General features: G+C 42.9%; 1 protein-coding gene across 1 annotated transcript in view; it reads right to left on the reverse strand.

Moving 5' to 3' along the window:
* Positions 1-10,378: 10,378 nt before the first annotated feature.
* Positions 10,379-27,935, reverse strand: part of ASB5 (ankyrin repeat and SOCS box containing 5) — an 87,883-nt gene continuing 70,326 nt past the window's right edge. Inside the window, exons 3-8 of the mRNA XM_029226387.1 lie at positions 18,138-18,217; positions 15,364-15,471; positions 14,292-14,442; positions 13,989-14,123; positions 11,812-12,003; positions 10,379-10,760 (exon numbers count right to left, since the gene is read on the reverse strand). Coding sequence (XP_029082220.1) covers positions 10,633-10,760; positions 11,812-12,003; positions 13,989-14,123; positions 14,292-14,442; positions 15,364-15,471; positions 18,138-18,217 — 794 coding nt within the window. The 3' untranslated portion in view covers positions 10,379-10,632. The remainder of the gene's footprint in view (positions 10,761-11,811; positions 12,004-13,988; positions 14,124-14,291; positions 14,443-15,363; positions 15,472-18,137; positions 18,218-27,935) is intronic.

The following is a 27,935-nucleotide window of genomic DNA, read 5'->3' on the forward strand; positions in this document are numbered from 1 at the left end:
AAATTCGATTTTCACACTTCACAAAGATGCCCCAGTAGGCATGATTCATTCATTCATTCGAAAAATATTTATTGAGTCCCTACTAGACCCTGAGCTAGTCACTTGGGATTTATCAGTGAACAGTACAGAGGGGGAAAAATAGGATTGCAGAGCAGGGACAGACAATTATAAATTAAATATTTACACAGTAGAGTTGTTAACATCCTTTAAAAAGTCTTACAGTAAAAAAAAAATGTGGTTCGTAATACATATTACTGTGCAAGATAAAATATGGGATAGGTCTTGAGAGTGGAGCTATGTAATATTTTGTTGAATGTGTATTCATAGACATGTCTATTAATCAAGTAAACCAATGTGAGTCTGTATGTGGTGAAAAAGAAAAAGAAAAACGGAGCTATACAAGTGTTTTTTCTTTGCCCAATGTGTCTTTCACGGATGATTCATTCACTTGGTGAACTTTTTTTTTGAGGAATTATTATTCGGTGCTTTGCTATGCACTAGGTCTTCATGATTCAATATGGTAGCCACTAGCCCCACGTGGCTGTTCCGATTTAAATTTAAATAAATTTCAATAAAATAAAGTGAGTAACACTGTGTACATTTCAACTGCTCAGTAGCCACACGGGGCTTGTGGCCACCACACTGTACAACACAGATACCACAGTATCACTGCAGGAAGATCTATTGGGCAACTGTGCACTAGATTATTTATAGAAGGTACAGAGATATAAATACCTGAAAAAAGATCATGCACTCTGAAAAGCTCTGCCATGGTAAAAATATATTAGTATCAGGGAGGAAGCAAATAATTTGGCCTGAGGGAGTGTAGGAGTCCTCTCAGAGGAGGTGACCTTTGATGTGAATCTTATAAGGCGGTATTTTGAACTGGTTAAGGCAGAGGCTTTGGAGCAGCAGGTCTATTTTTTATTAGTTATGTGACTTTGGGCAAGTTATTTAACCACTTTTATTTGTAAAAGATGGAAATAAATAGGATATACCTCACAGGGTTGTGTTGAAGGATTAAATTAAGTTAAATGAGTGAAGAGCCTGGAACAGTGTACACACATAGGGCTCAGTGAGTTTAAATGATATTTCTAAGACGATCATGGAAATCTGTGGAATGAAGAGGGGAGGGGACAGTTCCACACAGAGTTACTAGTGTGAGCAGAAGCAGACATGATCTATGATATGATAGTTTTTTATGAGTTTTAAGGAATAACAAATAACCCATTAAGGTCAGAGAAAGTGTTTAGGCTTTGGCATGTGGGGCTACCCTAAGATTTCGGTGATGATGGCTAGAGAGGTAAGTTAAGGCTATAGATTGGGGCTTGACTGAGAACAGTCTTGCTGAGGAGTTAGAATTTTTTTCCTGTAGCAAATGTGCCAATTGTGAAGCAAATAGTTCTCTGTTTCAAATACACCCTTCTAGGTCCTGCCCCATGGAGCTGGAACTCGGCACTGTAGTTTCTCCTTTGCTGAGGTGTATTAAATCCTGCCACTAGGGGGAACTAGAGAGGAACCAGGAGACCAGAGGAAAGGAGAAGGGCTGTTTGGATGAAGGTTACCATGGCAACAAAGCTCCAGCGGGCAGGGGCAGTTGGTGCCACCGTCCAGGTTGGGTTTTTTTTGTTTTGTTTTGTTTTTTTGCTTTTTGTTTTTTGTTTTCCATTCCCGGAGCAGGTTTCAGCGTTCTCCCTCAGAGGTTTCAGCGACCACTGAGAAGCGCTCAGAACTCCAAGCCCCAGGTTTTACTCTAGGACCGCCCCTCTGCGCCCCTTAAGCATCAGGCACCTGCTGTATACGCTGCCCCGTCAAAGGTCTGTAGGGCTTTCCCTTCAAGTTCTAGACTCTCAGAACCCCTGTTCCTTGCCTTTGCTCTCCAGCACTAGGGGGTCTATCTCTGTTCGTTTGATGGTCTCATTTTAGTTCCGTTTGACCGTTTCCTTATCTTAAATTCTTGTTGAATTCGTGGAGTTACTCTGTTTTCCTGCTGAATCATACATTGCTTCGTACTTGGAGTAGCTCATCTACATGTTACCAGGGCAGCTAAAGAACCTGCTACTCCCGTTCACTGGATCCACGGTATCACGAATGGAGTGGACCAGCCGGGTATTCTGTGGGATGATACGACACTCAAAAGCCTCTGCTGACCTAGTGGCAGAGAGCCAGAAACTTGATTTGACCTGCGGCAGGAGGATGAACGTGCACTATTGTCCTGCTCAAAAAAAGCAGGCGGCTTTCTGTGGTTCTTGCAGGCTGTTAGAGAGGAGAAAAAAACACTTTGCACATCAGTAGCAGCATAACAGCTGCTAGGGGTTGTGGCGATTTATTCCAGTAAAGATACTGAAACAGAGCAGCACCCTATGGTCCTTGTCCCCCAGGTCCTCCGCCTGCCCTTTGTCTGTGGAAAAACTATAGCCAAAGAATAAGTTTAATCAGAGAAGTGAGAAAATGCAGAAACAATGGCAAAGGAGACCAAATAATACTAGTTTAGTCATTAAGCATAATGAAGGACCTTTAGTTCCTTCTCAAGGGCTATAGATCATATTCTGAGCCGTGCCCTGTGAGCTGTCTTACAGATACCGAAACCCACACCAGGTGGGGAAGTTAACTACGTGGTGACCAGGCTGTAGCCATGACATAAGCTGCCGCATTCCGAGAACTGGCCTCAAGAAATGGAAACAAACCAACCCTGGAACCGAAGATTAACTGTACTTAAAACAATCAAGATGACGCTGGTCAGAGCACCGATGACCAGTTTCAAGATGACCGTCAGAGCTGCCTGTGCTGTTTCTGCAGGCAGCCCCCTCTCTCTGCCCATAAAAGCGCTTGCCCACTGGTTGCCACTGGGGGGAGCTGGCCTTTGGACACGAGTCCTCCCTCCCCTCCCCGCCCTGGTTACCGGCGCCCAAAATAAAGCAAACTTTCCACCAGCCTGGCCTCTTCACTGGCTTTGGAGCAGCGAGCAGCCGGACCCCGCTTTCAGTTACAATACCTCAAATGGAAAAGCAGCTACAACTGAAGTTACCTCCTGAACAAGTTCACTAATCCACAGTCATCCTCTAAGACCCAGCCAACTTTTGCGCAAGCCAAACAGCCCTTGCAGTCCGTAACTGTTGTTGACCTATGTCAACATGAGAAAATTCAGAAGAGCTTTACTTGATATGAGTATTTTGTTGATTGAGAAGCAAATGTCAGACAGGGAGACTTCCCACAGAAAGTGCCTAGAAGCTGGCTTTCGGCAATTACAGCGCAGTTTATAAAGTGTAAATGTGTGAGGACCTTCAGCCCTCTGGCCCTGTGGGTTCCACATCTGTGGATCTAACCTATCTCAGATAGAAAATATTAGAAAAAATCATTCCAGAAAGTTCCAAAGGGCAAAACTTGAATTTACCTCCTGCCAGCACCTGTTTACATAGCATTTATGTGGTGTTAGGAATTATAAGTAATCTAGAGATGAGTTAAAGTATACAATAGGGTGTCCATAGGTTATAAGCAAGTACCACGCCATTTTTTATAAGGAACTTGAGCAGCCCGGGATTTTGGCATCCTCAGGCATTCCAGGGGGACTGGAACCAGATCCGCCACAGATACTAAGGGGCGACGGTGCACTCTTTTCTATTGTGATTGGTTACTGGAAACTTACACTCCTTCTCATTGTATAAGCTCACTCACAGGTAGCCAACTAGCTAGGAAGCTGTAAGGTCACACCGACAGGGAGCAAGCTTAAAGTTTATTTAAGGTCAGCATCAGCATTTGGGCAAGTCTGGAGAGTTCAAGTTTTAGTTAAGTGGCTAAGGGTACTTGGTCTAGGGCCATTTTCAAACTGTGGCCTCGGTTTTGACTTCTCAACACCACACCTCTCTTCCACACTGGAGTTGGGGGGATGCAGAGGGTGAGCACCTACTGTGTTCTGCTCAACCAGGGACATCTGTGCTGTTATGGACGTAACCTGCCCCCACCTGCTTCTGCCCAGGGGGAGGTGGGGAGGTCTCCCTGATTCTGGAATCAGACAGAAGGTTCACTCAGGCCGCCTACTGAGCCACGTCCTTCTACTTAGACTATGTCCATATTGAGGTGATATTTGAAAAGAGACCTCAAGTTCTCCCTCTAGTTCTTTTAATGGGGCAGAGGAATTACCTGAGAAAGCTCCATGTGACTTACCCAAAGAGGAAGAATCCCCTCCAGATGGATGGTACTCACTGGTGTATTTAGAGTGTCACAGCAGGATCGGAACAGGTACATAATTCTCGGGGCACAGTGCAAAAGAAAAATGGGCCCATTGTTCAAAACTTCAAGACCACCATTAAGCCAAGCATGGGGCCCTCTGAGTGTAGGGCTCTGAGCAGAGCTCAACTCAGTGTTACTAAAACTAGCATATATGGCTGTGGTGACCATGTAACTTTCCTCTGCATACACAAATCAAGAAAAAAGCTTGTGAGGTTCCTTTTTTTTTTAATTTTTATTTATTTATTTTTGCGGTACGCGGGCCTCTCACTGCTGTGGCCTCTCCCGTCGCGGAGCACAGGCTCCGGACACGCAGGCTCAGAGGCCATGGCTCATGGGCCCAGCCGCTCTGCGGCATGTGGGATCTTCTTGGACCGGGGGCATGAATCCATGTCCCCTGCATCGGCAGGCAGACTCTCAACCTCTGCGCCACCAGGGAAGCCCTGAGGTTCCTTTTAATACCTTCCTTTTTTTTTTTTCCTAAGGAGGACATAACAAAGTCCAAAATCACTGCCTTCCATTCCCCCAGACTGAGACCCTGTGGCTGAGAATTAAGTTGAGTCCTTCCTTTCAAAGAGTCATTTTGTACCTAAGGCCTTATGCCTTCATGTACATAATAGATACGGATCTTCCTAATAATTTGAAACATAACAATGTAAAATGCTGACTTTGCTTTGAGAGGGATGCCTCAGAAACGTGAGATAGTTAGGAAAATACTTCTTTTTCTCCCTTATGTGTTTGAATTATCCTGTCCCTGAGAATTAACATTTGTCCTCGGGAAGTGTAGAAGTGTGTGTGTGCGTTTAACTTACCCTCTGGGCAATGGAGGGAATTTAGAAGGACGTCTGCCCCTCACATTGACGGGGTGCTCCCACACCAGGGCAGTTTTCAATGTTAAGTCGTCCCAGACTCCAGGGCAGGTGTGCTGGCTCCAGAGGCCTGCAGACTACACAGCGACCTGAGGCCACCCACTTAGAGGACTCTGTCCTTGGGTCCTTGGCCTATAGAGTTGTCCCTGTTCTGCTGTGATGCTGATGCTGCAAATCCAAATACTCAGCACCCCACACCGTCCTCACATGTGTTTTCAGGCATCTGTCCGTGAGAGGAATTACAGCTGCTCAGTGAGCTCGGTCCCTGAGGGATTACTCTATGTCACTGGTTCTCAGAGGGACACTTGGTAACGTCCGGACACATTTGGGGCCCACGCGGGCAGGCGTTGAGTGGGTCGAGGGCAGAGATGCTGGGAAGCATCCTACGAGGCACGAGATGGCCGGTCAAGACAATGATGACCTGATGCCCAATGTCCCTGCTGTAGAGGCTGCCAGGCCCTGTTCTGGTTGATTTCAGACCTGCCAAACTGCGGTGCAGAGGCAGAGGCATAGATGCGCAGGCAAGTCCGCTGCTGTGGAGAGAGTGAGGGTTCTGGAAAGCCTCATTGTGAAGGTAACACAATGAGTGAAAGGGAACAGCCTCCCGGGCCTGAGGACAGAGGCTGGAGGCGAGCGCCGTTGAACTTGGCTCTGTACACACGTGTGCCCAGAGAGATGGAAGAGGGGGCGGCATATGTGCTCGTGAAGGTGGGAACCCCGGGAAGCAACAGAAGTTAGGTCGTGCACGTGTTTTTGCAGATTCGCCATGTGCTGTTCTGAACGCTGCTGCAGCGAGAGAAAGTAGACTGTAAGATGTGTCAGCCCCGCGGCTGGTGTGTGGGCCTAGGGCATAGGAGTGAGCTACTGTGTTGATCTATAAAGGGGATCCAAAACACCCTTCCTCCTGAAGTCTCAAGCGATTCTCAAATCAGACAAAAGACTGAGGCAGTTGGGAAAAATCAAGCCCATTACTGACCAAGTTGTTGTCGGAGAACGTGGCTTCTGTCTGTGGTCAGGGTCCTCCTAATACTGAGCCCCGGGGGCTAGAATGAAGCATGCGCTCAGTCCCGGGCAGTGCTGGGCCTGGGCAGGGCACATCCGGGGCCGAGCCCCGTGCCCATGCTGTGTGTGGGTCAGTCACTGCCCTATGGGAAATGGGACCAGTGGTGATGCAGCCCCTCCTCCTTGTAACGACAAGGGTGGGAGGAGGGAACAAGGCTGCCAGCTACAGAAAGACTGAGTCCTGGCCCCAGACGCAACTGCTGAGGTGCCAGCCTTCGCTCTCAATACCCCTGGGTCCCCCGAAGTTCAGGGCCCGCGAGATGACGTCAGGCCCAAAATGCTATCTTGTCCTTTTTTTAAAATTTTTTTTAGCAGTACGCGGGCCTCTCACTGTTGCGGCCTCTCCGTTGCGGAGCACAGGCTCCGGACGCGCAGGCTCAGCGGTTATGGCTCACGGGCCCAGCCGCTCCGCGGCATGTGGGACCTTCCCGGACCGGGGCACGAACCCGTGTCCCCTGCATCGGCAGGCGGACTCTCAACCACTGCGCCACCAGGGAAGCCCCTAACTTGCTCATTTTGAGGGAAGGGCAAAAGCTAAGGATCCTGCCTCTGGCACAAGAAAAATACACGGAGAGATGAAGTCATGGCTCCTTCCATGTCCACAGCACACTTCTACTCTGAAACCCCCTCCCCACCACCACAAAACCCCAAACTTTTCTTTTTAAAAGTCTGGTGTAAGGTGCTAATTCTATCTTGTCTATGGTAAGGGAAGATCGGAAACAGGGTTTTCTTCACATCTTTATCCCTTTGTTGATGTTGTTTTTTTTTCACATCTTTATGAGAGTATAATTGCTTTACAATGGTGTGTTACTTTCTGCTTTATAACAAAATGAATCAGCTATACGTATACATATATCCCCATATCCCTTTGGTCTAATGCAGGAGGCAGGCACCAGGATAAAGGAAGTTCGAGGGCCTATCCTGCCCTCCAGCCCAGCTATTCCTGCAGGGAAGTAACCCCGTTCTTTCTTCCTCACGTTTCATAGATTCTCCGCCTACACTCCTCACATGGGAGGATTTTGCAGAGCCCTGCGGAAGGGAAACATTCTTCCCGTGGTGGGAACTGTCCTGACCGTGAGCATCCTGACTCACTTCTCCTCCCCTGCATCCAGCGGACCCTCTCCTGGTTGATATCAAGTCCTGTGCCCCCCAGAACCCCAGCCTTTCCTTCCTTGAGCCTTTGGGAACCTTCATTGTCTGGCGGATGATTTACCAGCATGATCTGTTCGTGTTTGGGCTCAGAAACACTAAAATCTCCTATTTCTAGCAACCGGACCTAATCAGTTGTGCTTGTATGACACAGAGTGAATGTTTCCATTTAGCATAGCAATTCCAGGAGATGTTTGTTTTATGTATTTAGGTCGTTTATATTCTCTGGAATGCACCCCTTTTTGTTGAAATCCTAGAGCAGATGGAAAGGTAGCAAGGCCTGAATTTTCTGAATAAATTTTCCTCCTGAAAAAGACTGAGAATGATTATTAAGGTTTTTAAGAGAGAGGGCAAACCTTAAAATAAACCAATTATAAAGAATAGGAAAGTAGAGAAATTAGAGTGAAAAAGTGGAAATAATCCAAGGGAGAGGATACTGTTTTAAGTTGTTTGTAAATGCAGAACCAGTCATCTGGGTTCAGGGCCATCCAGGGAAACACGATGGATACATTTAGACCTTTTCAGAAGAGGCCATCCTTTTACACTGTGTTTCCGTTTACTGACTCAGAAACATCGAATATGCTCTGTGGTTACAACAATCATAGAAATTAAATACATTTTCCTACAAAATAAGTGTGTTCAACAGTGCTTTACTCCAGTATTTATTTCACTATATTTCTTTAATCTCATATCAAATATAGGCGGTCCTCGACCTAACAATGTTTTGACTTTACCATCGTGTGAAAACGATGTGCATTCGAATTTTGAATTTGGAGATGCTGTCTGATCTTCTCTTGATGCTGGGCAGCTTCAGCTCCCAAGCAGCCAGCCCCCTGATCACGGAGGGAAACAACTGGCGTATGCTTACAGCCACTCTGGACCCAGACAACCACTGTGCTTTTCACTTTCAGTATTCGATAAATTGCATGAGATATTCCATGCTGTGCTGTCAAATAGGCTTTGTGTTAGACGATTTTGCTCAACTGTAGGCTAATATATATGATCTGAGCACGTTTAAAGTGGGCCAGGCTGAGCTCTGATGTTCTGTGGGGAAGGTGTATTAAATGCATTTTCAACATACGGTATTTTCAACCTAAGGTGGGTTGATCAGGAGGTAACCTCCTACTAAGTATAGGAAGATCTGTAGTATTTTTTTTTTGTCTTTGTCTTTGTGGAATGTTATCCTTGCACCTTTACAGACATATATATTATAAGATTTGGATTAGAGGACCTTCAAGGTATAATTTTCAATCCTACTCTCACTGCCTGTGACACAGTGATTTGGAAACCAGTGGTAAACAAAACTAGGGCAATTGAATCATATTCTCCCATTATCTTCCATTATAAAATCAAATACTAATTAGAAGAGGAAAAAAAAGTGCTTTATTCCAGGGATAAACATCCCACTTTAATATATTAACAAATATGATATATTTAAATTAGAACACATCTTTGATAAGACAATTGTGCTCAAGCTAAGATACAAGGTACCAGCATACTAAAATTTTCAAGTGTCAACTTTTGTTTTAATATTTACTTCTCTTATTGGCACAAGATCAATTAAGAGGGATGCCCTGCATTACTCTTATACTCCAAGATGACCTCTAGCTCAGGGAAAATGCTAGTAGAAAACTGTTTTATAAAAGCAGTTTTAATACGTAATTATACTTAATAGGGTTACTCTATAATAAAACAACAGTTAAATGCATATTCTTCTGAGGGTATTACAAATTTATTAAACTGAGATATTTTGCAAAACAGACTAAGTTAAAAGTCTCTACCCACATAGAAGACATTTTTTAAACAAACATGCTACAGCCTTATTTCTACTTTCGAAAATCTAAAATGATTTTTTAAAAACACAAATCTTAGTAACTTTGGGGTTACATACAATAATAGTTTATTTCCCATGGGTCTCTGAAAGTCAGCCAAGAACTAAGTTACTAGGCCCCTGGGTCATCAAAATAGTGGTCAAAATATTTAATCAAAATTTGATAAATTTATAATATAAAACTCATCAAAATATTTTCTTCTACTTTACACAGTATTATAAGTATCTTGATTATCTTATTTCTAAATCCATAATAAACTCAAATATAGTCTAAATTACAAAGAAGGCACAAAGGATTTTTAAAATTTTTTATTTAATTTTTTAAATTATGTTTTACATCGCACTCAAGTACAGTTAAGCAGAAGAGAATAAACCCCTGCAGGGGACACCGCTACACTAATACCTTCTGGTGTACAGCATTCCCTTGCAGTACAGTCTATGCAGAACCCTTGCTTTGTGTAAGAAGGGTTAGAAACACCACAATGAAAGTCCACAGATAGTGTACATTTTCTGAGTTTTCTACATTTGCTAAGTGATACCCCCTTGTCCCTTTCTTTGAAAACCCCACAAGTTAAGGCATTTTTCTTCTTCCATTTTCTATAGCCTTGGACTGCCCTGATCCCTGAAGTGTGACCCAGGGCCTCTTTATCAACTAGATATGAAGTTCATTTTCCTGGGTCCAGGTATCACCAGCTATCAGCAGTCTCTGAACTGGGGGAAGGCTGGAGTGATACGTGTAAAAGCACAGAAGGGAAACCTTGAGAGGCCACCCTTGAGGAGGAGAGGGTCTTCAGATGGTTTGAGCAGGTGCGTAATGTTCCAAAGTTCTCAGGGTGAGAGGGCAGTAGTGACCATTTTAGTCCTACCAGTTTCTGAAATAGGTCCATTTAAAGCAGTGAAGTGACCAGTGGGATCTTTGCAGGGAAGGGGCAATTTATCCTTTCTTTACGGAATTAATCATTATAATGACAAGTGTACATCTAACAGGGTGGGTTTCCTGAATGAGAGTCAACTTTATTTCAAAAAGGATATAACTTGCTCTTTTCTAAACCATACTCATATTTCGTATTAATATAAAAAATACAGAGATAGTCAATTACAGAGGCCAAAATTTAAAAGCTAACACATTATTTGAAAAATATAGACCTTTAAAAATATAATATACAAATGCTTTTAGTAAGGGTTCACATTTTTCTGTTTCATTCTAAAAATGAAATGGTGAATTTCTCATTTTTTTCTAAATCAACAAAGGGATATATGGGAATAGCTAGTAATATATAGATATTTTAAACATACTATAGTTCAAAAACAGTAAAAATGCAAAAAACAATAGTATGTACTAGTACTCTTTAACTAAAATTGCTATTTCACTTCTTCTCCGGGGTGTTCTCATATCTCTTTCCCCTATCTTTAGCATATTTTAATATGAAATATACACTATGCAGATGAAATAGAAATTTCTGATTTTCAAACATTTAGAATTATTTTACTGCCTTATCGATACTGTAAGAAATTCTGCAATAATGTTGGCAGCTGGAGCTGTGGGATAAGGTGTAATCTTGGTCTTCCAATGTAGTTTCTGATACAGAGTCTGCAAAGTTGGCACAGAGAGCTTGGGGTAGCTGCAAAAGACATGAAAGTATTTGTTCATTAAAATCAAAATGGAGTTTTCTATGTTGTAACATACATGAGATCAAACCACAAAAAAACTACAGTGCTTTGCAGTAAACTAGGGGAGTATGACCATTATCCCAGGAAAATTTATATAAGCACTTGTAATGCTTTTATTTATAAGACTTTATTATAATTGAGGTATAGTCTATGCCCATGCATGTTCTTTAAAACATTATAATCTTCAGGCTTATGAAATTATTGTTGCATGTAAACCTTCAAAAAAATTTCTGCTTTTAGAAGGAGGTATAAATCAAAAGCCCCAAGAAGTGTTATGCACTAAAAGGGGAATTTTTAAAATTATTTTTTTCTCAGATTAGGTTTACTATTTAAGCCAAAGCAAGTTTTACTACAGTGTCTGGACCAGGCTTTAGAATTTCTGTTTTAGAACAAAAATACTTCATGATTATGTTTCTATAACTCGTTATAGATAATGCATGCCCTTATAAAATGGGGCATGTTTCCAAATATTTATTAAAATATTAAACAGAATTACATATTGTTTATTGTCAAAAGAAACACTATGTTTAACTTCACCAAACGAGCATAGAATCTAGGTAAGATGAGCACAAAGGAAATCAAGATGATCCCTTCTTTACAGGTGGAACCCAAGGCAAAAAATTATCTTCTTTCAAAAAATATTCCAAATGTTATGCCATTGTTATTTTTTTTTAATTTTTATTTTTTTTGCGGTACGCGGGCCTCTCACTGCTGTGGCCTCTCCCGCTGCGGAGCACAGGCTCCGGACGCGCAGGCTCAGCGGCCATGGCTCACGGGCGCAGCCGCTCCGCGGCATGTGGGATCCCCCCGGACTCCGCGGCATGTGGGATCCTCCCGGACCGGGGCACGAACCCGTGTCCCCTAGCATCGGCAGGCGGACTCTCAACCACTGCGCCACCAGGGAAGCCCCCACTGTTATTTTACATGCCAACAAAAAGTCTTTAAATTTCATCTACTTCAGGCAAACAAAACTTTTTTAATGCCCACATGGATTGTTCTTACCTTCATGCTGAAGCAGTAATCTTTCCACCAAACTGCTAGAGGTTGCTACGTCGACAGGTCTCAGAAGCTCTGTGTTTCTGGCATTGACGTCCGCTCCGAATTCCAGCAGTAAGTTTACAGTTTCTGTACAGGACTGCTGAGCAGCAGCGTGTAATGGGGTATCCCAATATTTGCCTTTTTGTACGTCAGCGCCTACATGGAAATGAGGAATGATGGTAGATACAAACAGAGTTAGTTAAATGAGTCACTTAACCTCACCAAGGCGAGGCAGGTGTGTCAGCCACAAAGAGGGCCTCAACTCTTTCTGCAAGGAGTTCTTTCTTTATGTATAATATACATAAACATGCATATTTCATCTTAAAACGTGATACAGCTGGTTGCAGAATGCACACTTTTGTTAGATTCTCTAACATTTTTCTCTGTGCTTGAAAGATCTCATAATAAAAAAAAATTTTTTTAAATTTTAAACAGTGCCCAAAGGAGTCATATTAATTAGTATTACAAAGAGCGCACAATTAGGTTGACTCATATCCCTTTTCATCATAGTGGACAGTTTTTAGGATTATTCCAGAGCTTATTGCTCTTATTCTTTTCATTTATTTTAAGGCAATAGAGCACTTTGGTTTCTTGGAAAACTCATGAATCTAGATAGGTGAGCTCTTTGGGTAAAATGTATATAGATTTTCCCCTTACTTCTCACTCATGTAGTTTAATTCAATAAATATATAAGGGTACTGAGCCTCTTAAACGGAAAGGCACACTATATTTCTGCATGCAAAGCAAGTTTTTAAATGCTTATATTAAAATACTCTTACATGTTAAATTATCTATTACATAGTTGTTTTATCTTAGTGCAAGCCCCTGGTACACGGGGGTCATCATGTGCAATGAATACATACTGTTTAATATTATAAACAATAATAATCCCATTTTCCAGGACATAAATAGTTACAACACCAAGACATGTCTATTCATAAAAATCCATCAAGTCCTTCTCATTTCTGTTGTCCGATACCATCGGTAAAACTAATGATGCTTATAAGAAGCAGTACATTTTAATAGTCCCTTTATGGCCCTCTTGCTATGCTCAAGTTTCAATAAATGTAATTGTTTTCAATATTTTCAAATCAAATGTAAAACAGTTAGTGGAAAAATTATATTCCATAACAAAATCTCCATAGAGAAAGCGTGAATTCTGTTGGTTATATCAGTTTTATGGGAGAACAGAGCCTGAGAATAACAATCGATCCACAGTTACTAACAATACTTTTCCAGTTTTTTTTTAACCCAATATAAAATATTTGGAAAAGAATATTGCTAGCAAAGTAAAGGAAGGTGATAAAGAATAAACTCTTCTGTTATACAAATTTATGGGAGAATATAACCAGAAAATAACCATCTGTCAGCTGTTATTAGCAGAACTCACGTTTAGGACTCTTACTAGATGTAAAGGGATGCAGACACTGCTTGCAGAAGTTTATAATTTTGCCAGGATGATGTGAGTAACACATAAAGGGATTACTAAAAATATATGTCAGTATATATCAGAGGCCAAATGAGTGTCATAGACAATAAAAACCATAGAAATCCGCTTACTAATTTTATGTATATTTGAAGCACCTGCCACGTGAGAGGCATTGTGCTAGGGAAAAGAGATGATGGGAAAAAAAGACATAATTTATATCCTAAAAGGGCTCCCAGTTCTATAGTGGGAGAGATCACTATGGTCTCAAAAGATTAGGAATAGTTTCTCAGGGGCTAAAGCTGAACCTTGAGGAACTGGTTTGTTTCAAGTAAGTGAAGAGGGATTAAGTCTTTTCAGGTAGATTACAAAGTCTGGGAAAGTCTTGGAAGAAAAGGTATCTAATCATTTATAATCCCTAACATTTCTTTTGATGGGTTTGTTCACAGAGATATACATACTTGGCACCATTATATCCACCCTTGAGGATTTTAATTTTATGACCTTTTATATGGCTTTTGGAGTTTTGAGGTGGAGTTACCATAAATGAGGTTCTTTTCATGGGTTTTATAGTTATATGTGAGAATGCTTAGAATAAGAACATTTTTAGCCATGCGATGTAATTTTTAAAGATGTTTATTTACAGAAATCAACATGGAGCTGAATAATTGCTTGTGTGTACGAATAGAATGGAAGATGTTGTACAGAAAATTACCAGCGTAAAGAAGCTTCCGGATGCAGTGGAACTGCTGAGACATAGAAGCTACATACAGAGGGGTTCCCAGATGAGGAATGTCTTGATCAACATCTATGCCCCAGGATATGAGGATTTCCAGACATTCATGGTGACCTGCCAACACAAAGTACAGGTGAGTTTATGTTTCCTGAATACCTGTTCCCCCCGCAAAACGTACACCTCCACCTAGGTTTCTCCCTGCAGTTATTCACTATAAACAGGGCACCGCATGTTGCCGAAGGAGCTTTCTCCCCTTGTCACTTAAGCTGGGGTCACGGGTACCTTTGCTGGCGGCCTCGTGTGTAGGGGAAGGAAGACAGGACTCCTGCTGGGGTTTGGCACCATATTCCAGAAGCAGTTCTGTGCAGCTGGGGCTGCCTTGTGAGCACGCATTGAATAACGGGGTCACACCGTCTATGGTGATCGCATTTACCTAAACCAAACCAGAGCTCTGAGAATGAGAGTCACAGAATCATACAGCACTCGCTGTCAGGCACTTAAAAACAGGTACGTGACCTGGGAACAGATAATTGAGAACATGTGGCCAGTAAAGATGACAAAGGCTATTTAGCTCACACATATCCATAAGCAAAGCTTAAACACTACAAGGATAAATAGAAATATGATGTGGTAGATAATCCACAGGAGTGGGCATGCGACTAGGGGAATCATGAAAAAGAAAATACCCGAGGATCAAATACACAAAAATGGATTCAGGGCTTCCCTGGTGGCGCAGTGGTTGAGAGTTCGCCTGCCGATGCAGGGGACGCGGGTTCGTGCCCCGGTCCGGGAAGATCCCACATGCCGCGGAGCGGCTGGGCCCGTGAGCCATGGCCGCTGAGCCTGCATGTCCGGAGACTGTGCTCCGCAACGGGAGAGGCCACAACAGTGAGAGGCCCGCGTACCGCAAAAAAAAAAAAAAAAAAAGGATTCAATGATTAGGCTCCATAATTAGGAAAAAAAGGTACAAATGTAATAGTGATGACAGTTGTGGTGAAGCCATTTTGCTCATGGCAGTTGAAATTGGAAATTCCATTTCTGAGAATTTATCTTAAAAGAATCATTGAAAAGATGAGCGCACATTACAGGCATAACGATGTTCATCTACGGCTATTTAGAATCTCGAAAGCGGCAAACAGCCTGAAGAATACTCCATATCACGCAGCACGCTGCCCATTCCTCTGCAATGCCTGGAAAGCCTGCTTAGAGTTCAAGGGGGCGATTTGAGAGCTTTATTTTTGTTCTCCTATTTTTTGAAAACTACGAAGAAGGAAAGAGAGGCAAATTGAGCACTTTGCTTGATTCTCTCAGCCGGGTGATGTGGAAACGTATAACGCTTCTCAGAGGCACTTACGTTAGCTCCAGCTTGCAGAAGTGTCCTGGCACAGGCCACGTGATCTCCAAGGCAGGCCTCGTGTAATGGGGTGACGTGGTCTATGGTTACTGCATTGACATTATAGCCCTAAATGTGACATCAATAATTTTGAAATGTGAGCAAAACGTCAGAAAAAATCCTCTCTATAATTGTCATTAGAGGGCGATATCAAAGATCAGAGAATTTCAGGCACGTCAGGTTTTAGTTAGGAGGAACGGCCAGTTCAAATGCCCACAGCCAGTCGGCTGTCAGATCCCCTGAGCCAAACTGTTGTGACCATCCTATCTGCACCCCGTACTGCCTTAAGCAGTGCACCCAAAGGATTCTGGATGTTTTCTCTAAGTTCTGCTTCCTTAACGTTTTTTTTTTGACTTTATGAATCGTTTTGGCTGCTATTGCTATTTTGTCTTCTGTTTTGTAGAACTGAAGACTGTTTCTGGGCTGGATCCCCTGTTTTGATGGGGGATATAAAATTTCAGGTCAGCCTAGACTGGGGTAAAAAGAAATTGTCTTAAGTTGCTCCATGAATTTTTGTCACTAAATAGGTACGACTACGTAGGGGAGAAAAACCTTTTTTCTACTCTTCTAGGTTCTTTTGGCTGGTCTAATGATCAAATTGACATAAGACCAATGAACAGAAGGAAAACAAGTTTAATTTCATACGTATGGAGGCCCCATAGGTATAGGACCTAGAATTTGTCTGACGTAGGCTGTTTACCTAATTTTATAAACAAAGAATCAATTGTTTGTGAAGATTTGGCGAGACAAAAGGATTTGGGCTTTTGGAGTAGCAACTTAAAAGTAAGTAAAATTTGTTTATACAGCTTCCTCCACCCCAAGTTCGCCTTCTCTGGTGACAAGGACGCCCAGCATGGGGAGGATACCTCCCCTGGGAGCTTTGTTTCCTGATTTCAGGGGGACAAAGGAGAGGCAGAGTGTCCTTCTTTATACTGGCTGTTTCTCATATAGCTTTAATTCAAAATAATCAATATGCTATCTGGGCGTATTTTGGGGCAGACTGCTCTGAACCCCATCAACGAGATTGTATGTCAGTGGTTAAGAGATCTGAATACAGAGTCAGTTAGATGTGGGTTTGAAGCTCCATAATGCAGTAATTATTTTAATTTGGACAACTACTCTAACGGCTAAATTTTAGGGTTACCATGAGGATTAAATGAGATGATATATGCAAAGCAATAATGATTACAATGCTCAGCATATAGGAAATGTTTGATTTTATTTTATTATTCAATGAAAACTAAGTATATAGGAAATGTTTGATTTTATTTTATTATTCAATGAAAACTAAGTACAACTTAAAATATTTTTATTCCAATTAAACTAACGATATCAGACTAAAATAATCAAATATTGCTAGGATATGAGATTCCTAGCCTTCTTGCTATTTTTGGTAATTCATTGTCTATTGACAATCGTTCTAAGCAATATAATAGGAAGATTTTCATGGCCAAACCCCCGTAACATCTTATAGATTACCATGCTCTGTGATAATACCAGAATGGACACGAAGAATCTTAAAATGAAGGCAAGAAAATAAATATCACCCCAAATCTCTGTCACTAGCAAGTGGCAATTTTTAAGATCCCTTAAATTATCCTTTGGGGGCTTTTGAATCGGCTAGCCCGCAGCCAGACTTGGAGAGCTAATTCCCGGCTGCTGCCCACTAAGGTGACCCGTGACAGAAGCTTCTGTGAAGGTCAAGATTCCGCCTCACAAAGCCTGGCTGGGGGCATCCTCTGACTCCTCTCGGCTGGCCTATCCACGGACATGAGCTACGTATTGAGAAATATCCTAAGATTACTCTCCTCTCCGAGAACTGCATGACCCTTTCAGGGAGGTTACCCTTTAGAAGTTACTGACGTTTTTGCAGTTTTTATTGTACTTTTCATCAAGTGATGAGCAAACAACATAGTCACAGGGTTATCCCAGAACTGGAAGGCCACAGGGGGTGCCTGCATCCTCACTGTACAGGTGAGAAAAAGAAGGCTCAGACAGGTTGTGATTCACCTCAGGTGCCAGCCTGGAATCCAGGTGCTCCAAGCCCCCGGCAACGCTGCTTAAAGTGGGTGACAGCCCTTCCTTCCCTTGGAGTCATCCGAGAAAATTCCTGTCTGCCTGATACTGGGAAGCACCAGGGCAAGGACTTCCAGATCTGGGTGTGCATTTAAATCACGCTGGCCAAGGCACAGTCCCTTCTACTTCAATAAGGAATCTGTGCTTTTCAGTTTTTCCTCAGGTGAGTCTGATGCACAGACAGGTGTAAAAATGATTGTTTTGCAGCTTTCCTAGGCAAATCCCTGTAACAGACTACAGATCACCATAATGTAAAAAAGATTACTTAGGCATCCGGTCTGATCACCTCCTCTTGGATGTTTTATGACTGAACTAAGGCTGCAATTAGCTGTACACGTTGTACTGAGTTAAGCATATTACAAATGTGTAATGAATAATACATACCTCCAATTACTTCCTGCTTAAATATGACTATCAATGAACAAATATACGGTATGAGAAATCTGAAACAGTAAGACCTAAGACTACACCAAAATACTGAAAAAGAAGTTTTGGAGATAAGTGAGAAACTGTGAACTTGGCTAATAATATGAGTTAAAAAGATTAGTAAAATTTTTTAAGCAATTTTATTATTTTGAGTTGAGTACTATTGGCAACGAATGTTCATACGCTACGCTCATGGGACGAGGGCATATTTTAAACTACACGTTATATTTTACCTGCGATAATAATGTTCTCAGAGCAAGAAGACGACCTTGACTTGCCGCTTCATGAAGTGGTGACCGATCTGCCCAGGAACCTGCCGGAAAAGAAAGAAAACAAAAATCTGTGAGTCAGAGTAAACCCTGAGAGATACAGTTAATTCACGCGGAAGAGACATTATTGAGGCTCCGTGTTCAGTGAAGTGACCAGGATGATTCACCACGTCCCAGAAATTCCATGCTGATCTAAGGGACCCCGATGGGCAGTTTCCAAACTCAGAGGGCTGTGATGCATGTTCTGGAATAGGCCTATCCCAGACCTACTGTACCTTTTGCATTACTCTCCAAAGAAGAGAAGGATTAAAGTCACTAGATCTGCCCAGAAGCCCCCGTTTCACGGTTTTTCAGGCAGACCCCAGAAAAACAACTTTTTGCACCATCAGCAGGAACGGCAGCGGGCACACCGACCTCTCCCCACCCCTGCCCACCCTGCTGTCCCCCTGCTCTCTGCACCCCGACGGTGGCCTGCCCTCGGTGTGAGGGGCTGCAAGTGTCTCAAGGAGCTGAGCTCCAAGTCCTGAAACTGCAATACGCCAGGCGGGTCCCAGAAAGGGGGTGTCACAGGCTGGGAGGGGCAGACTGTCGCTGGGGTTTTGGTTTTTTGGTTTAACTTTTTATTTTATATTGGAGTGTAGTTTCAGGTGTGCAGCAAAGTGACTCAGCTATACGTATACATGTATCTCTTCTTTTTCGAATTCTTTTCCCATTTAGGCTGTTATGTAATAGTGAGCCGAGTTCCCTGTGCTATACAATGGGTCCTGTTGGTTACCCATGTTAAATACAGCGGTGTGTACATGTCAGTCCCAAACTCCCCAAAGATCCCTCTCCGCCACCCTTCTCCCTGGTAACCATAAGTTCGTTCTCTGAGTGTGTTTTGTAAATAAGTTCATTTGTATCAGTTTTTTTAGATTCCGCATATAACTGATATCATACGATATTTCTCATCGGTGTCTGAAATGGTGCTGAGAGCACCAAGGGCTTGCTCGGGGTCACTGATTCTCCTTGTGCCAGCAGTGGACGGATGGAGGTACCAAAGCCTCCAACCGTGTGCCCTGGTGGATAAAGCCCTGACCTGTCATGCGCCCCATGAGTGACCCCTCTTCTGACAGGCCTTTGGCACCTCCCCATTAGGAAAATCAGTGCCCTCCCATGTAGAAGCCCCCTTATCCTTCTCTCCCAGGCCCCTCTCAGCACCCAGCCAGCACCTGCCCATCCATCACCTGCCCCTCCCATCCCTCCCCCGCTGTGGTCCACCCAGGTGACTTTATAAGATACTGGGTTGGTGCACAGTGATTTTCTTGTAGGCAAGACCAGCATTGTCAGTTTTATTTAACGGACATGAGAGATCACCTTAGACTGATTAAACACACAGACTACGCCAATCAGAAAAATACTCACTTACAGGGTATCATCGGCCGATAAAGTAAAGCAATGCTGACAAGACAGAACATCTTCCCGATGTAATGTGACGGTTTGCAAATACCTGTCTCCTTGTCTACTACCCTTTTTGTGGATCCATAGGATGCAATAAATATAAATAATTTAAAGAAATAAACTGCTGATCAGTCCTAGTGCAATTTAAATAAAGTCACTTAGCTGTTGGTCAGAAACATAAATTTCATGAAAAGCATGTGTAAAGCTTGCTTATATAGGTCAGGAAACCACTGCATTATTCCTACACTTCGTACCTTTGAAAATGCCCAGACATACACCTATGCTTCTGTATGATGGTCTTACAGTAGAACTTTGCCACAAGTGAGGTGCAAACAGTTCCACTGGCTAAAATGCGGGACAGATATCACAAGGTTAATGAAATGACCCAGTGAACCCAGTATAGAGGGCAGAAGTCAACTGACAATCAACAGCCTTTTTATATCCAACGATATTAGGGGGGATTATTGAAAATACGAATCTTTCTTTTCCTTACGGCTGATTTTCGAGTGACGGAAATCACAGCTGATGTTGTATAGTGTTTACTACGTGCGTGATACTCTGGTCTAAGCAGTGTGTATGAATCTCATTTCGTTCTCACAGCTCTTTGAGGTACATTAATCAATAATAATGTATTAATAAATAATTAATATTTCTGTTTTAAAGTTGAGGAGATGAGAGCTGTAGAAGAAATGAAAACATTTAAAACGAGTCACATAGTCTAACTGCAGAGCTGATGCTCCTATAGTTCCAACTGCACTGCCGTTGTTTCACCTTCCGATCAAGCAGTATTTCCTGCTTGTCCAGAAGATTAATAAAGCCAACGTCCAGATCTTAGAATTCTCAACTGAACAAAGAGTTACTGTTACTAGTTTTTGTGTATTATTTCTTTCCAGTGGGCAACACTCCTGTACTTTATTAAAAGCAGAATTGAATTAATGCACCCCAGTAAATATTTGTTGATAGGACAAAATTTGGCGGCAAAATAATAATTTATAAGAAATTGAAACATTATGTTCTCACTAAATAAAATGCAAAAGTCACCATCATAAATAATATTCTTTTGGCGAACAACTGTGTTTCAAGTTCCACCTACGAAGATAATATTCAATGCTTTAAAAATCATACACATCTGTTTGTTTTATCATTAAACAACTTGACGGCAGTGTGAAACTCTAGAGGAGTTCAGAACATTTATCAGTTTTCATTGCGACTATTTAAATAAGAAAATTATAATATTAACTTTCCAAACAGACTGCATGTGTGAAACCTCTATATTCAGTTTAGTCAGCAGAGCAGTAGTAAATTGATAAGGTCTTAAGTAATCAACGCTTAAATATATGTTTGAAGTTAAATATTCATTTATAATATTTATAATGATCATGTGCTCCCTCCTGTATAATGGGTTAATAAATGTCATTATCCTTAATTTACCTCTGAAAGCTGTTTGCTGAATTGTACGATGCCGATTTGTTATCACCGCCTATTCTTCCGCTGTCACTGGCTAACGTAGCAATTAACCAGATGTTGGGACTGGGAAAAGCCTACAGAAATGGCCCTTTGGATTCATTTTGGACTTATTTCTTTCAGTACATCATGAAGACATTTAAGGGGCAGCAAAACTAACAATATTTGCAGCTGAGGGTACTAGGTATTCCTGTTTTGCATACAATTTATCCACTGAAACAACTGCGTTAGTCTTCTGAACCATTTCAGCATTGCTTGCAGATGTTCAAAAGAGAGAAAAGCAGGAAAAGGGCCATTTAGAAACCAGGCCACTCCAGGGCCAAAATAAAGAAATGCAAGTATTCGTTGAATTTACCATCCCGTCACAACCCGGGCTCTCCCCCAAGACTGTCACATAGCTTTCTGTCCCCGCTGTCATCTTCTTGATCACCAAGACTTAAGTCCCTTAGAGTGGAAGAAAAAAAACTGAAGCCAGACTTTTGTAGGTGCATTTGCTATTATCTCTCTTCATATGACCTCACTGGCATGAACAAGAGTTAAGTGTCACACAATCTCCAGGAGAGGGCGGATGGTGGTCAGTGAGAGAAGCACCGAGAATACATAGTGCTGGATGAGGGCTCCCTTGGCCCATCGGGCAGGGACCAGGCTTCTGAGAGCCACCGCCCTGTTACTTCCTGGGATGAACTCAGCTCTGCTCACCTGCCTTAAACAGGACCCCTGTTGCCTGTGGTGCCTTAAAGAAGGAGGTGGGCAGGAGAGGAGGAGAAGGAAATGGAAACCAGAAGGAAGTGAGAAACCAGGTGCGGGTCGGAGGCCAGAAGTTCACGGAGGAAAAAGACCGAGGGGCCGGGAAGGCCTGGCTTTGCAGCCCAGCTTGGGGCGGTGGTCTTCGGGAAGTACCTAACCCCTCTGCGAGTCAGATTGCCCATAAAATAGGAAACACACTACCTATGAGACAGGATTGAGGGCAGATTAGCAATGAGCACGCTAAGTGCGTGCCTGCCATGTAGATGCACAAATAATACCTAGCATTCTTCGTTAAATATGAACTGATCGACAGGGGACATTTTAATATGAATTTTAAGGAACAATCCTTTTTTCTCCAAAAGTAGGGAAACTCAAGCCATAGATAACAGCATCTATTGACCAAAATGATTTTCAGTGCTATCAACTTAATTAAATAAACCATATAAAGCGACTGAATGATTTATAAATGTTTTTAAGCCAACAGTCAACACTGCTGCTGTATGTTTCTTTCCTAAGTAAGGTATAAGAAATAAAGTCATATCAGTCCAGTAAAGGAGTAATTTATAGTACATGCTTGAGGTCAATGAAAACAAAAAAGTTTTTGTTTTGAATTCTGCTTGCTTAACTCCCAAGCACCCCCCTCTCATTTTCTTCCTTATAATTCCTCAGATGAATTTCTATAATTAATCTGGTAACATGTGAGAATCAAAGGATACATCATGCTCCAGTTTCCGCTCTGAACTAAATCTTCACCCCTCCCTGTTTCTCCCTTTCAATATCTGAAAGTTAGCAACTGCAAATTTCCATTCAAATGTGTTCAATATTAAATACCTTACCTTCCAACGCGGATATGCTTTATAGTAGAAAGATTTATAAACTTTCTCAAGACCAAACAGAAGATAGACATCTTCGCTTGCAGCAAATTTTTAACTTTACAATCCTGTTAGACTTTAAATTGGGTATCTAAGATTTTAAAAAAATGTTCAGTTTAACTCCTTAGGATAAATCATTCGGTGTGAAAATTGTTTTACAAAATACCTGTGACTTTCACCAGCTAATCTAATGTCTACGGTTACGGTCTCACTGCAGCAACAGTGGAGGTGACCGCCTATATTTAGAAACAACACCGGCTCCCAGGCATCTGGTATATCATTTACAGGGAGAGAGCCTGCCCTGTTCTGTAAACATCACCTTACCAGAGCAAAACATTTACGTTCTTAGGTATTTACAGATTGCTGGGGGTCTGTACCATACCTAAATCACCATCTCCCCACGGCACTTCAAGCCAGCCACTGTTGAGGTAAATCCAACTCATGTCGTTTTTTGATCAGCATTAACAACAACAACAAAAAATCACTTGCCATGTGCTAGCTCTGTTCGGCCATTTTATGGAGCTCTAAGCTCCTTGTAACATGACCTTTCACCTCCAAAAAGAAAAACAGCTTTTGAAAAATCTGATTTCTTTTCAAAATTGCCTTTTCTTATTGCTCACTGCTCTTTGAGAAGCTGGCTGTTCCTAACTCATTTTGTTTTCTCCTCACAGTATGTTCTGTGCAATGAAATAAAAACATTACACTTAGATCTCTGCTCGGGGCTATGATGAAACCATTTCAGTTTTCAGAAAGTCTTTGCCTTCTCTCCATCCTGGCCCCATCCGCAGAAGCGGAAGCAAGACTCATAGGAAAGCAGTCTTAGCAGTGGTGCAGATGGCACTCTGGGTTTGGGTCACACCCAGTTTTCCTCAGTGGTCCCAAACGGGAAAGCCAGGACAGTTATCTCAAATAGGGGATTACAATGACATCTTCATATATGAATCAGAGTGCAAAACGCTAATACACTTGACAGACTGTCGATCTTAAATCAACAGTCCTCCTCATGGTGGTCCTGGATTTACCGTGAAGTTCAGAACCCATCACTTTCACAGCCACTTTCTAGGACTCTGTATGCAGTTTCACGTTATTTGTCTTAAAGAAGATCCGAAGATGTGGCTAAGCTTCAGGTTCAGCAACTTCTGACCCATCCCTATTCACAATTTTATAAAACACTTTTAAAATCACCAGGGATTTACTGACCCTTACTGGGTGCTTTTCTGTTTAGCAGATTAATAGAGCCACATAAATCCTGGAGGACGTGGTTGATTAGTGGGGAAGTCACATATTGCCAAAACCCGTCTCTTCAGAGATTGAGACCGTCCTTGTCTTTCCATTCTCAGAACATGTGCTTGTCTTTCATTTCCTAAGAACAGTGCAAGTCCGGATCTGAAACCACCAGAGTGAGCTGTGCCTTGGGAACCCCAGGTATATGTACTGACTTGCACGGATGTGCCACTTACTCTGACTGATTTCCTGTTCACGGTCTAGGAGCCCTCCTGATCTTATAAGAAGACAGGGTATGGGCCCGAACAGGAAAAAAACCACAGATAAGTGAAAACATCGCTGTGGTTTATCTCAGGAAAAAAGACTAAATTTTCAACAAAGTGAAGATAGTGGTTTCCTCCATGAATATCCAAAATCAAGAGAGAAGTTTCAGAGTCCAGCACAGACACTAGTTATGGGAGCTTTGGTAGTTGTTTAAACTTTTGAACCTCAGTTTTCTCAACCATAAAGGGAAGGATAATTCTATCTCCATCATAGCGTTGTAATGAACGTGAAAGTACTTAGCACATTTGTACTAAACACGTTTCAAATATGACAAACCTAATTCTATATTAAACAGGTACCTCCGTATATCTGTCCCATAAGCTTTTCACTACATCTTCTCAACAGGAGATAGAGTAATTTACCTTATTTAAGATAACAAAGCTTTAGCTCACCTTATTCCTCTTACATATACCTGTAGGAGATATAAATGGGCAGGAAATGGTCAAAATTCAGAGAAAATCATCACGTGCACAGGGATAGCGCTCCAAACTAGAGCTCTTCCCTGGACTCCCCTACACATTTTAGTGACACATTACGGAACTGACTTGACCTTCACGTAGATATTTTGATGGCATCTCAAGACATTTCTAAAAGCAAATTCATCACCTTTCTCTCAAAACCAGCGATTCCTTTTTGCTTCTCGATTGCTTTCAACGGTGTTAGCTTTCCTCCTGTCACCTGGCACTAATAATATGGTCTTCAACTTAAGTACAGCAGTTTTCAGGGGAACTTCATATGTATTGACTATTTCCTGTGCTTTTTTGGCAGGGAGGCAATTATTATTAAACGAGGTACTTCTTCGTAGTACTTTTATTTTTCACGGATCCTCATTGCAAGCTCAGTCCTTGCATCAATCTACACTCACTCTTGGGGGGATCTCTTCTAGTCCCACTGATAAAAATATTATCGACATGGTGATCATCCCAAATTTATATCTCCAGACCAGCTCTCTCCTCTAAATTTAAGACGTGTATTTCCAGCTGGCTCTTCAACTTCTCCGCTTAGATATCTAAACAGACAATGCAACTTAACATGCCCCAGACTGAACTCTGGCTGTGGTCCTCCCAAATCTCCTATCAGTAAATGGCAACTCCATCATCCAGGTACTTCAAGACCAAAGGCCTTTGTGTGACCCTGAATTTGTCTCTATTTCTCACACCCCACAGGCAAATACCAATTAGTCCGTTGGCCTTGGCCATTCAAATATAACCCAGCTTCCACTGTTATCTCATAACCTCCACTGCTACTACCCTAGTCCGAGCCACCGTAACCCTCGCCTGACTTACTGCAAAAGCCTCCTGACTGGTCTGTGTGTTTCCACCCGTGCGCTTCCAACAGTCTGTCCTAAACACGAGGATCTTTGTAAAGTCAGAGAGACTCCGATGGCTTCCTTTCTCACCCACAGTAAACTCCAAGGAACTTATGACCTACGAGGGTGTGTCCACACATCCTCTGTGTCCGTGGTCCTAGTTCAGCCACCCTGAACAAACAGACCATCTGTGCTTCTGTCGACTCTGCCTGCGGGGCTTCTTTCTGAGATACACACATGGCTTATCGCTGATTTCTGCTCTCCACTGGAAGCGCCTCATGGGACAGCCCTTCCTTGACTGTGAGAATGTCCTCTCCGGCCCCTCTCCAGCACTCTTTCTGTCTCACTTCCCTGCTGTGTCTTTCTTCATAGCGCTTATTACCAGATCTTAGAAATGCAGTTTGCTCACTGTCGTATCCCCAGCACCTGCCACGTTAATGACATCTATTGATGGATGAATGTGCACAGTCACGTGAGTTGTAGAGGCGCTTTAGAGCTCTGACTCCTAAATTCATTGGTTCTTAAACTGTGCCATCAACAGGCCCTGAGAGTACTTCCTTAAGCAATAATCTTGGGCCTCACGTTCATCCACCACTTACTCATTCATTAAATGGTGACCCACCTACCAGGCAACTCTGACCCTTCTGGGTGCTGGAGATACACAGAGATGAATGAAGTATGGTCTGCGTCCTCCTGAATTCAGTTTGGACTCTACCCTCCCAGATGGTTTTCCTGACACCAGTCTCTATCTCACCAATCTTGCCTGAATGCTGCCACAGAATTAAACTTCCAAAAGCACCTAGAGTTCTGGCTAGCTAGCCCATAGAGTGCCTTTTGGGAAATTGAAAACGGTGCCCCTCTCCTGGGGCAGCGAAGCCCCCCTGCTCTGGGCACACACGCTCCGTCTTCACAGCAGCACGTGGCTGCCCTGAAAACCCCTCTGGAATCTTGTCGTTCTCAGGCTCAAAAACATTACTGCCCCCTGTCCCCCACTGAATATAGTCTAACATTCTGATCCTGGAAGTAAAGGTTACCTACAATATGGATTAGATCTTCCCCTTTGTTTTATGTTCTACCACTGACCTTCACATACCCTCATTTAAGCTAAACTGGACGGTTGTGCATGTTCCCCCAAACAATTTCTTTTCCTTCCTTTTTCTATCATCTTCCCCCCAACTCAATTCTCTTTTTCATATCGCAGAGTAACTTGTTCAGGTGTATCTGTGCTCTGCTTCTTGTTTTTCCTGCCCTGCTTCCAGGGGCTGATTAAGTCCAAATAGGAGAAGTGGCTTGAAGATAGCTTCTCTTAAGTGAAGAGTTAGGCTCCTGGCTGGGTGGGTGGGAGGGGGGAGGTACCTTAGGGTGAGAAGGAGAGAGAAAAGAAGAGGAAGAAGAATAAAGAGGGGGGAGGGGCTCGTGAGGAACGAGGAGAGATAGGAATAGACAGAGGGAGAGGCAGAGGGCAAGAGAGAGAGTGTACCGTGCTGGCCCTGAGTGAGGGCAGGAACCCAGGTCCACGCCCTGGCTGCGCCCGAGCGCTGGTAAGGCACAGGAACCAGATGGGCCCTGAGCTCCTGTGTCCCCACCTTCAGGACAGAGTTACACGCTTTAGTCTGGCGTGGAGGCAGCTGACTTGCTGGACCTTTTTCAAGGGATACAAGGGGCTTGAACAATGGGTTCATCGGGGGAAGCGCGTGGGCTGAAGGCCGGCTGTGCCTCCCTCATGGGGCTGGATTCAGCTCCAGCCTCTGCGCCAGGTCTAAGGGAGAGGATGGCAGGAGATGTGGCTGCAAAGACGGCACCCCAAGGAAGCTTGGGGGATGGAGTTTGAGGCCAGATTTAATCCGGAAGCTACAGAAGGCTGCCGTTTTTGACCATGTCAGCTCCTGGAGTCAGATTCTTTCTCCCCAGACTAGAATGGGCTTCTCCCTAGGCTCCATCCCGCCCATCTTGCAAAACCCAGCTCAAAAGCTTCCTCCTCCCAAAATCCCGCGGATAGCCCCAACAAGAGTGCCCCATTCTCCTCCTGTAATCCTCTGCTCCTTCCAGCACGGCTAGTACAGAGTCTGCAAACTCGGATTTTCTTAAATCAGAGTCTCACTCACCGCTGTTCTACTTCGGGCTTTTTCTGCTTTCTCAGGCATAATCACATTGATCCTCACAAGAACCCTGTCTGAGAGGCCATGGGGATCTGTGTAGTGGGGTTAAAGAATGGGCTGTGCAGGAAGGAATGTCTAGACTGGACCTCTGACTATCACATATTTGCTAATGCAACTCGGTAAATTTCTTTAAATTTCAGTTTGCTCATCTATAAAATGGGGGCGATAATATCTACATTTTCTAGTTGTTGTAAGGGTTAATGGGCCCCATGTGAGAAGTGTT

The sequence above is a fragment of the Monodon monoceros genome, unplaced genomic scaffold (assembly GCF_005190385.1).
Source record: "Monodon monoceros isolate NGI ecotype Baffin Bay Population unplaced genomic scaffold, NGI_Narwhal_1 Super_Scaffold_17, whole genome shotgun sequence".
Lineage (NCBI taxonomy): Eukaryota > Metazoa > Chordata > Mammalia > Artiodactyla > Monodontidae > Monodon > Monodon monoceros.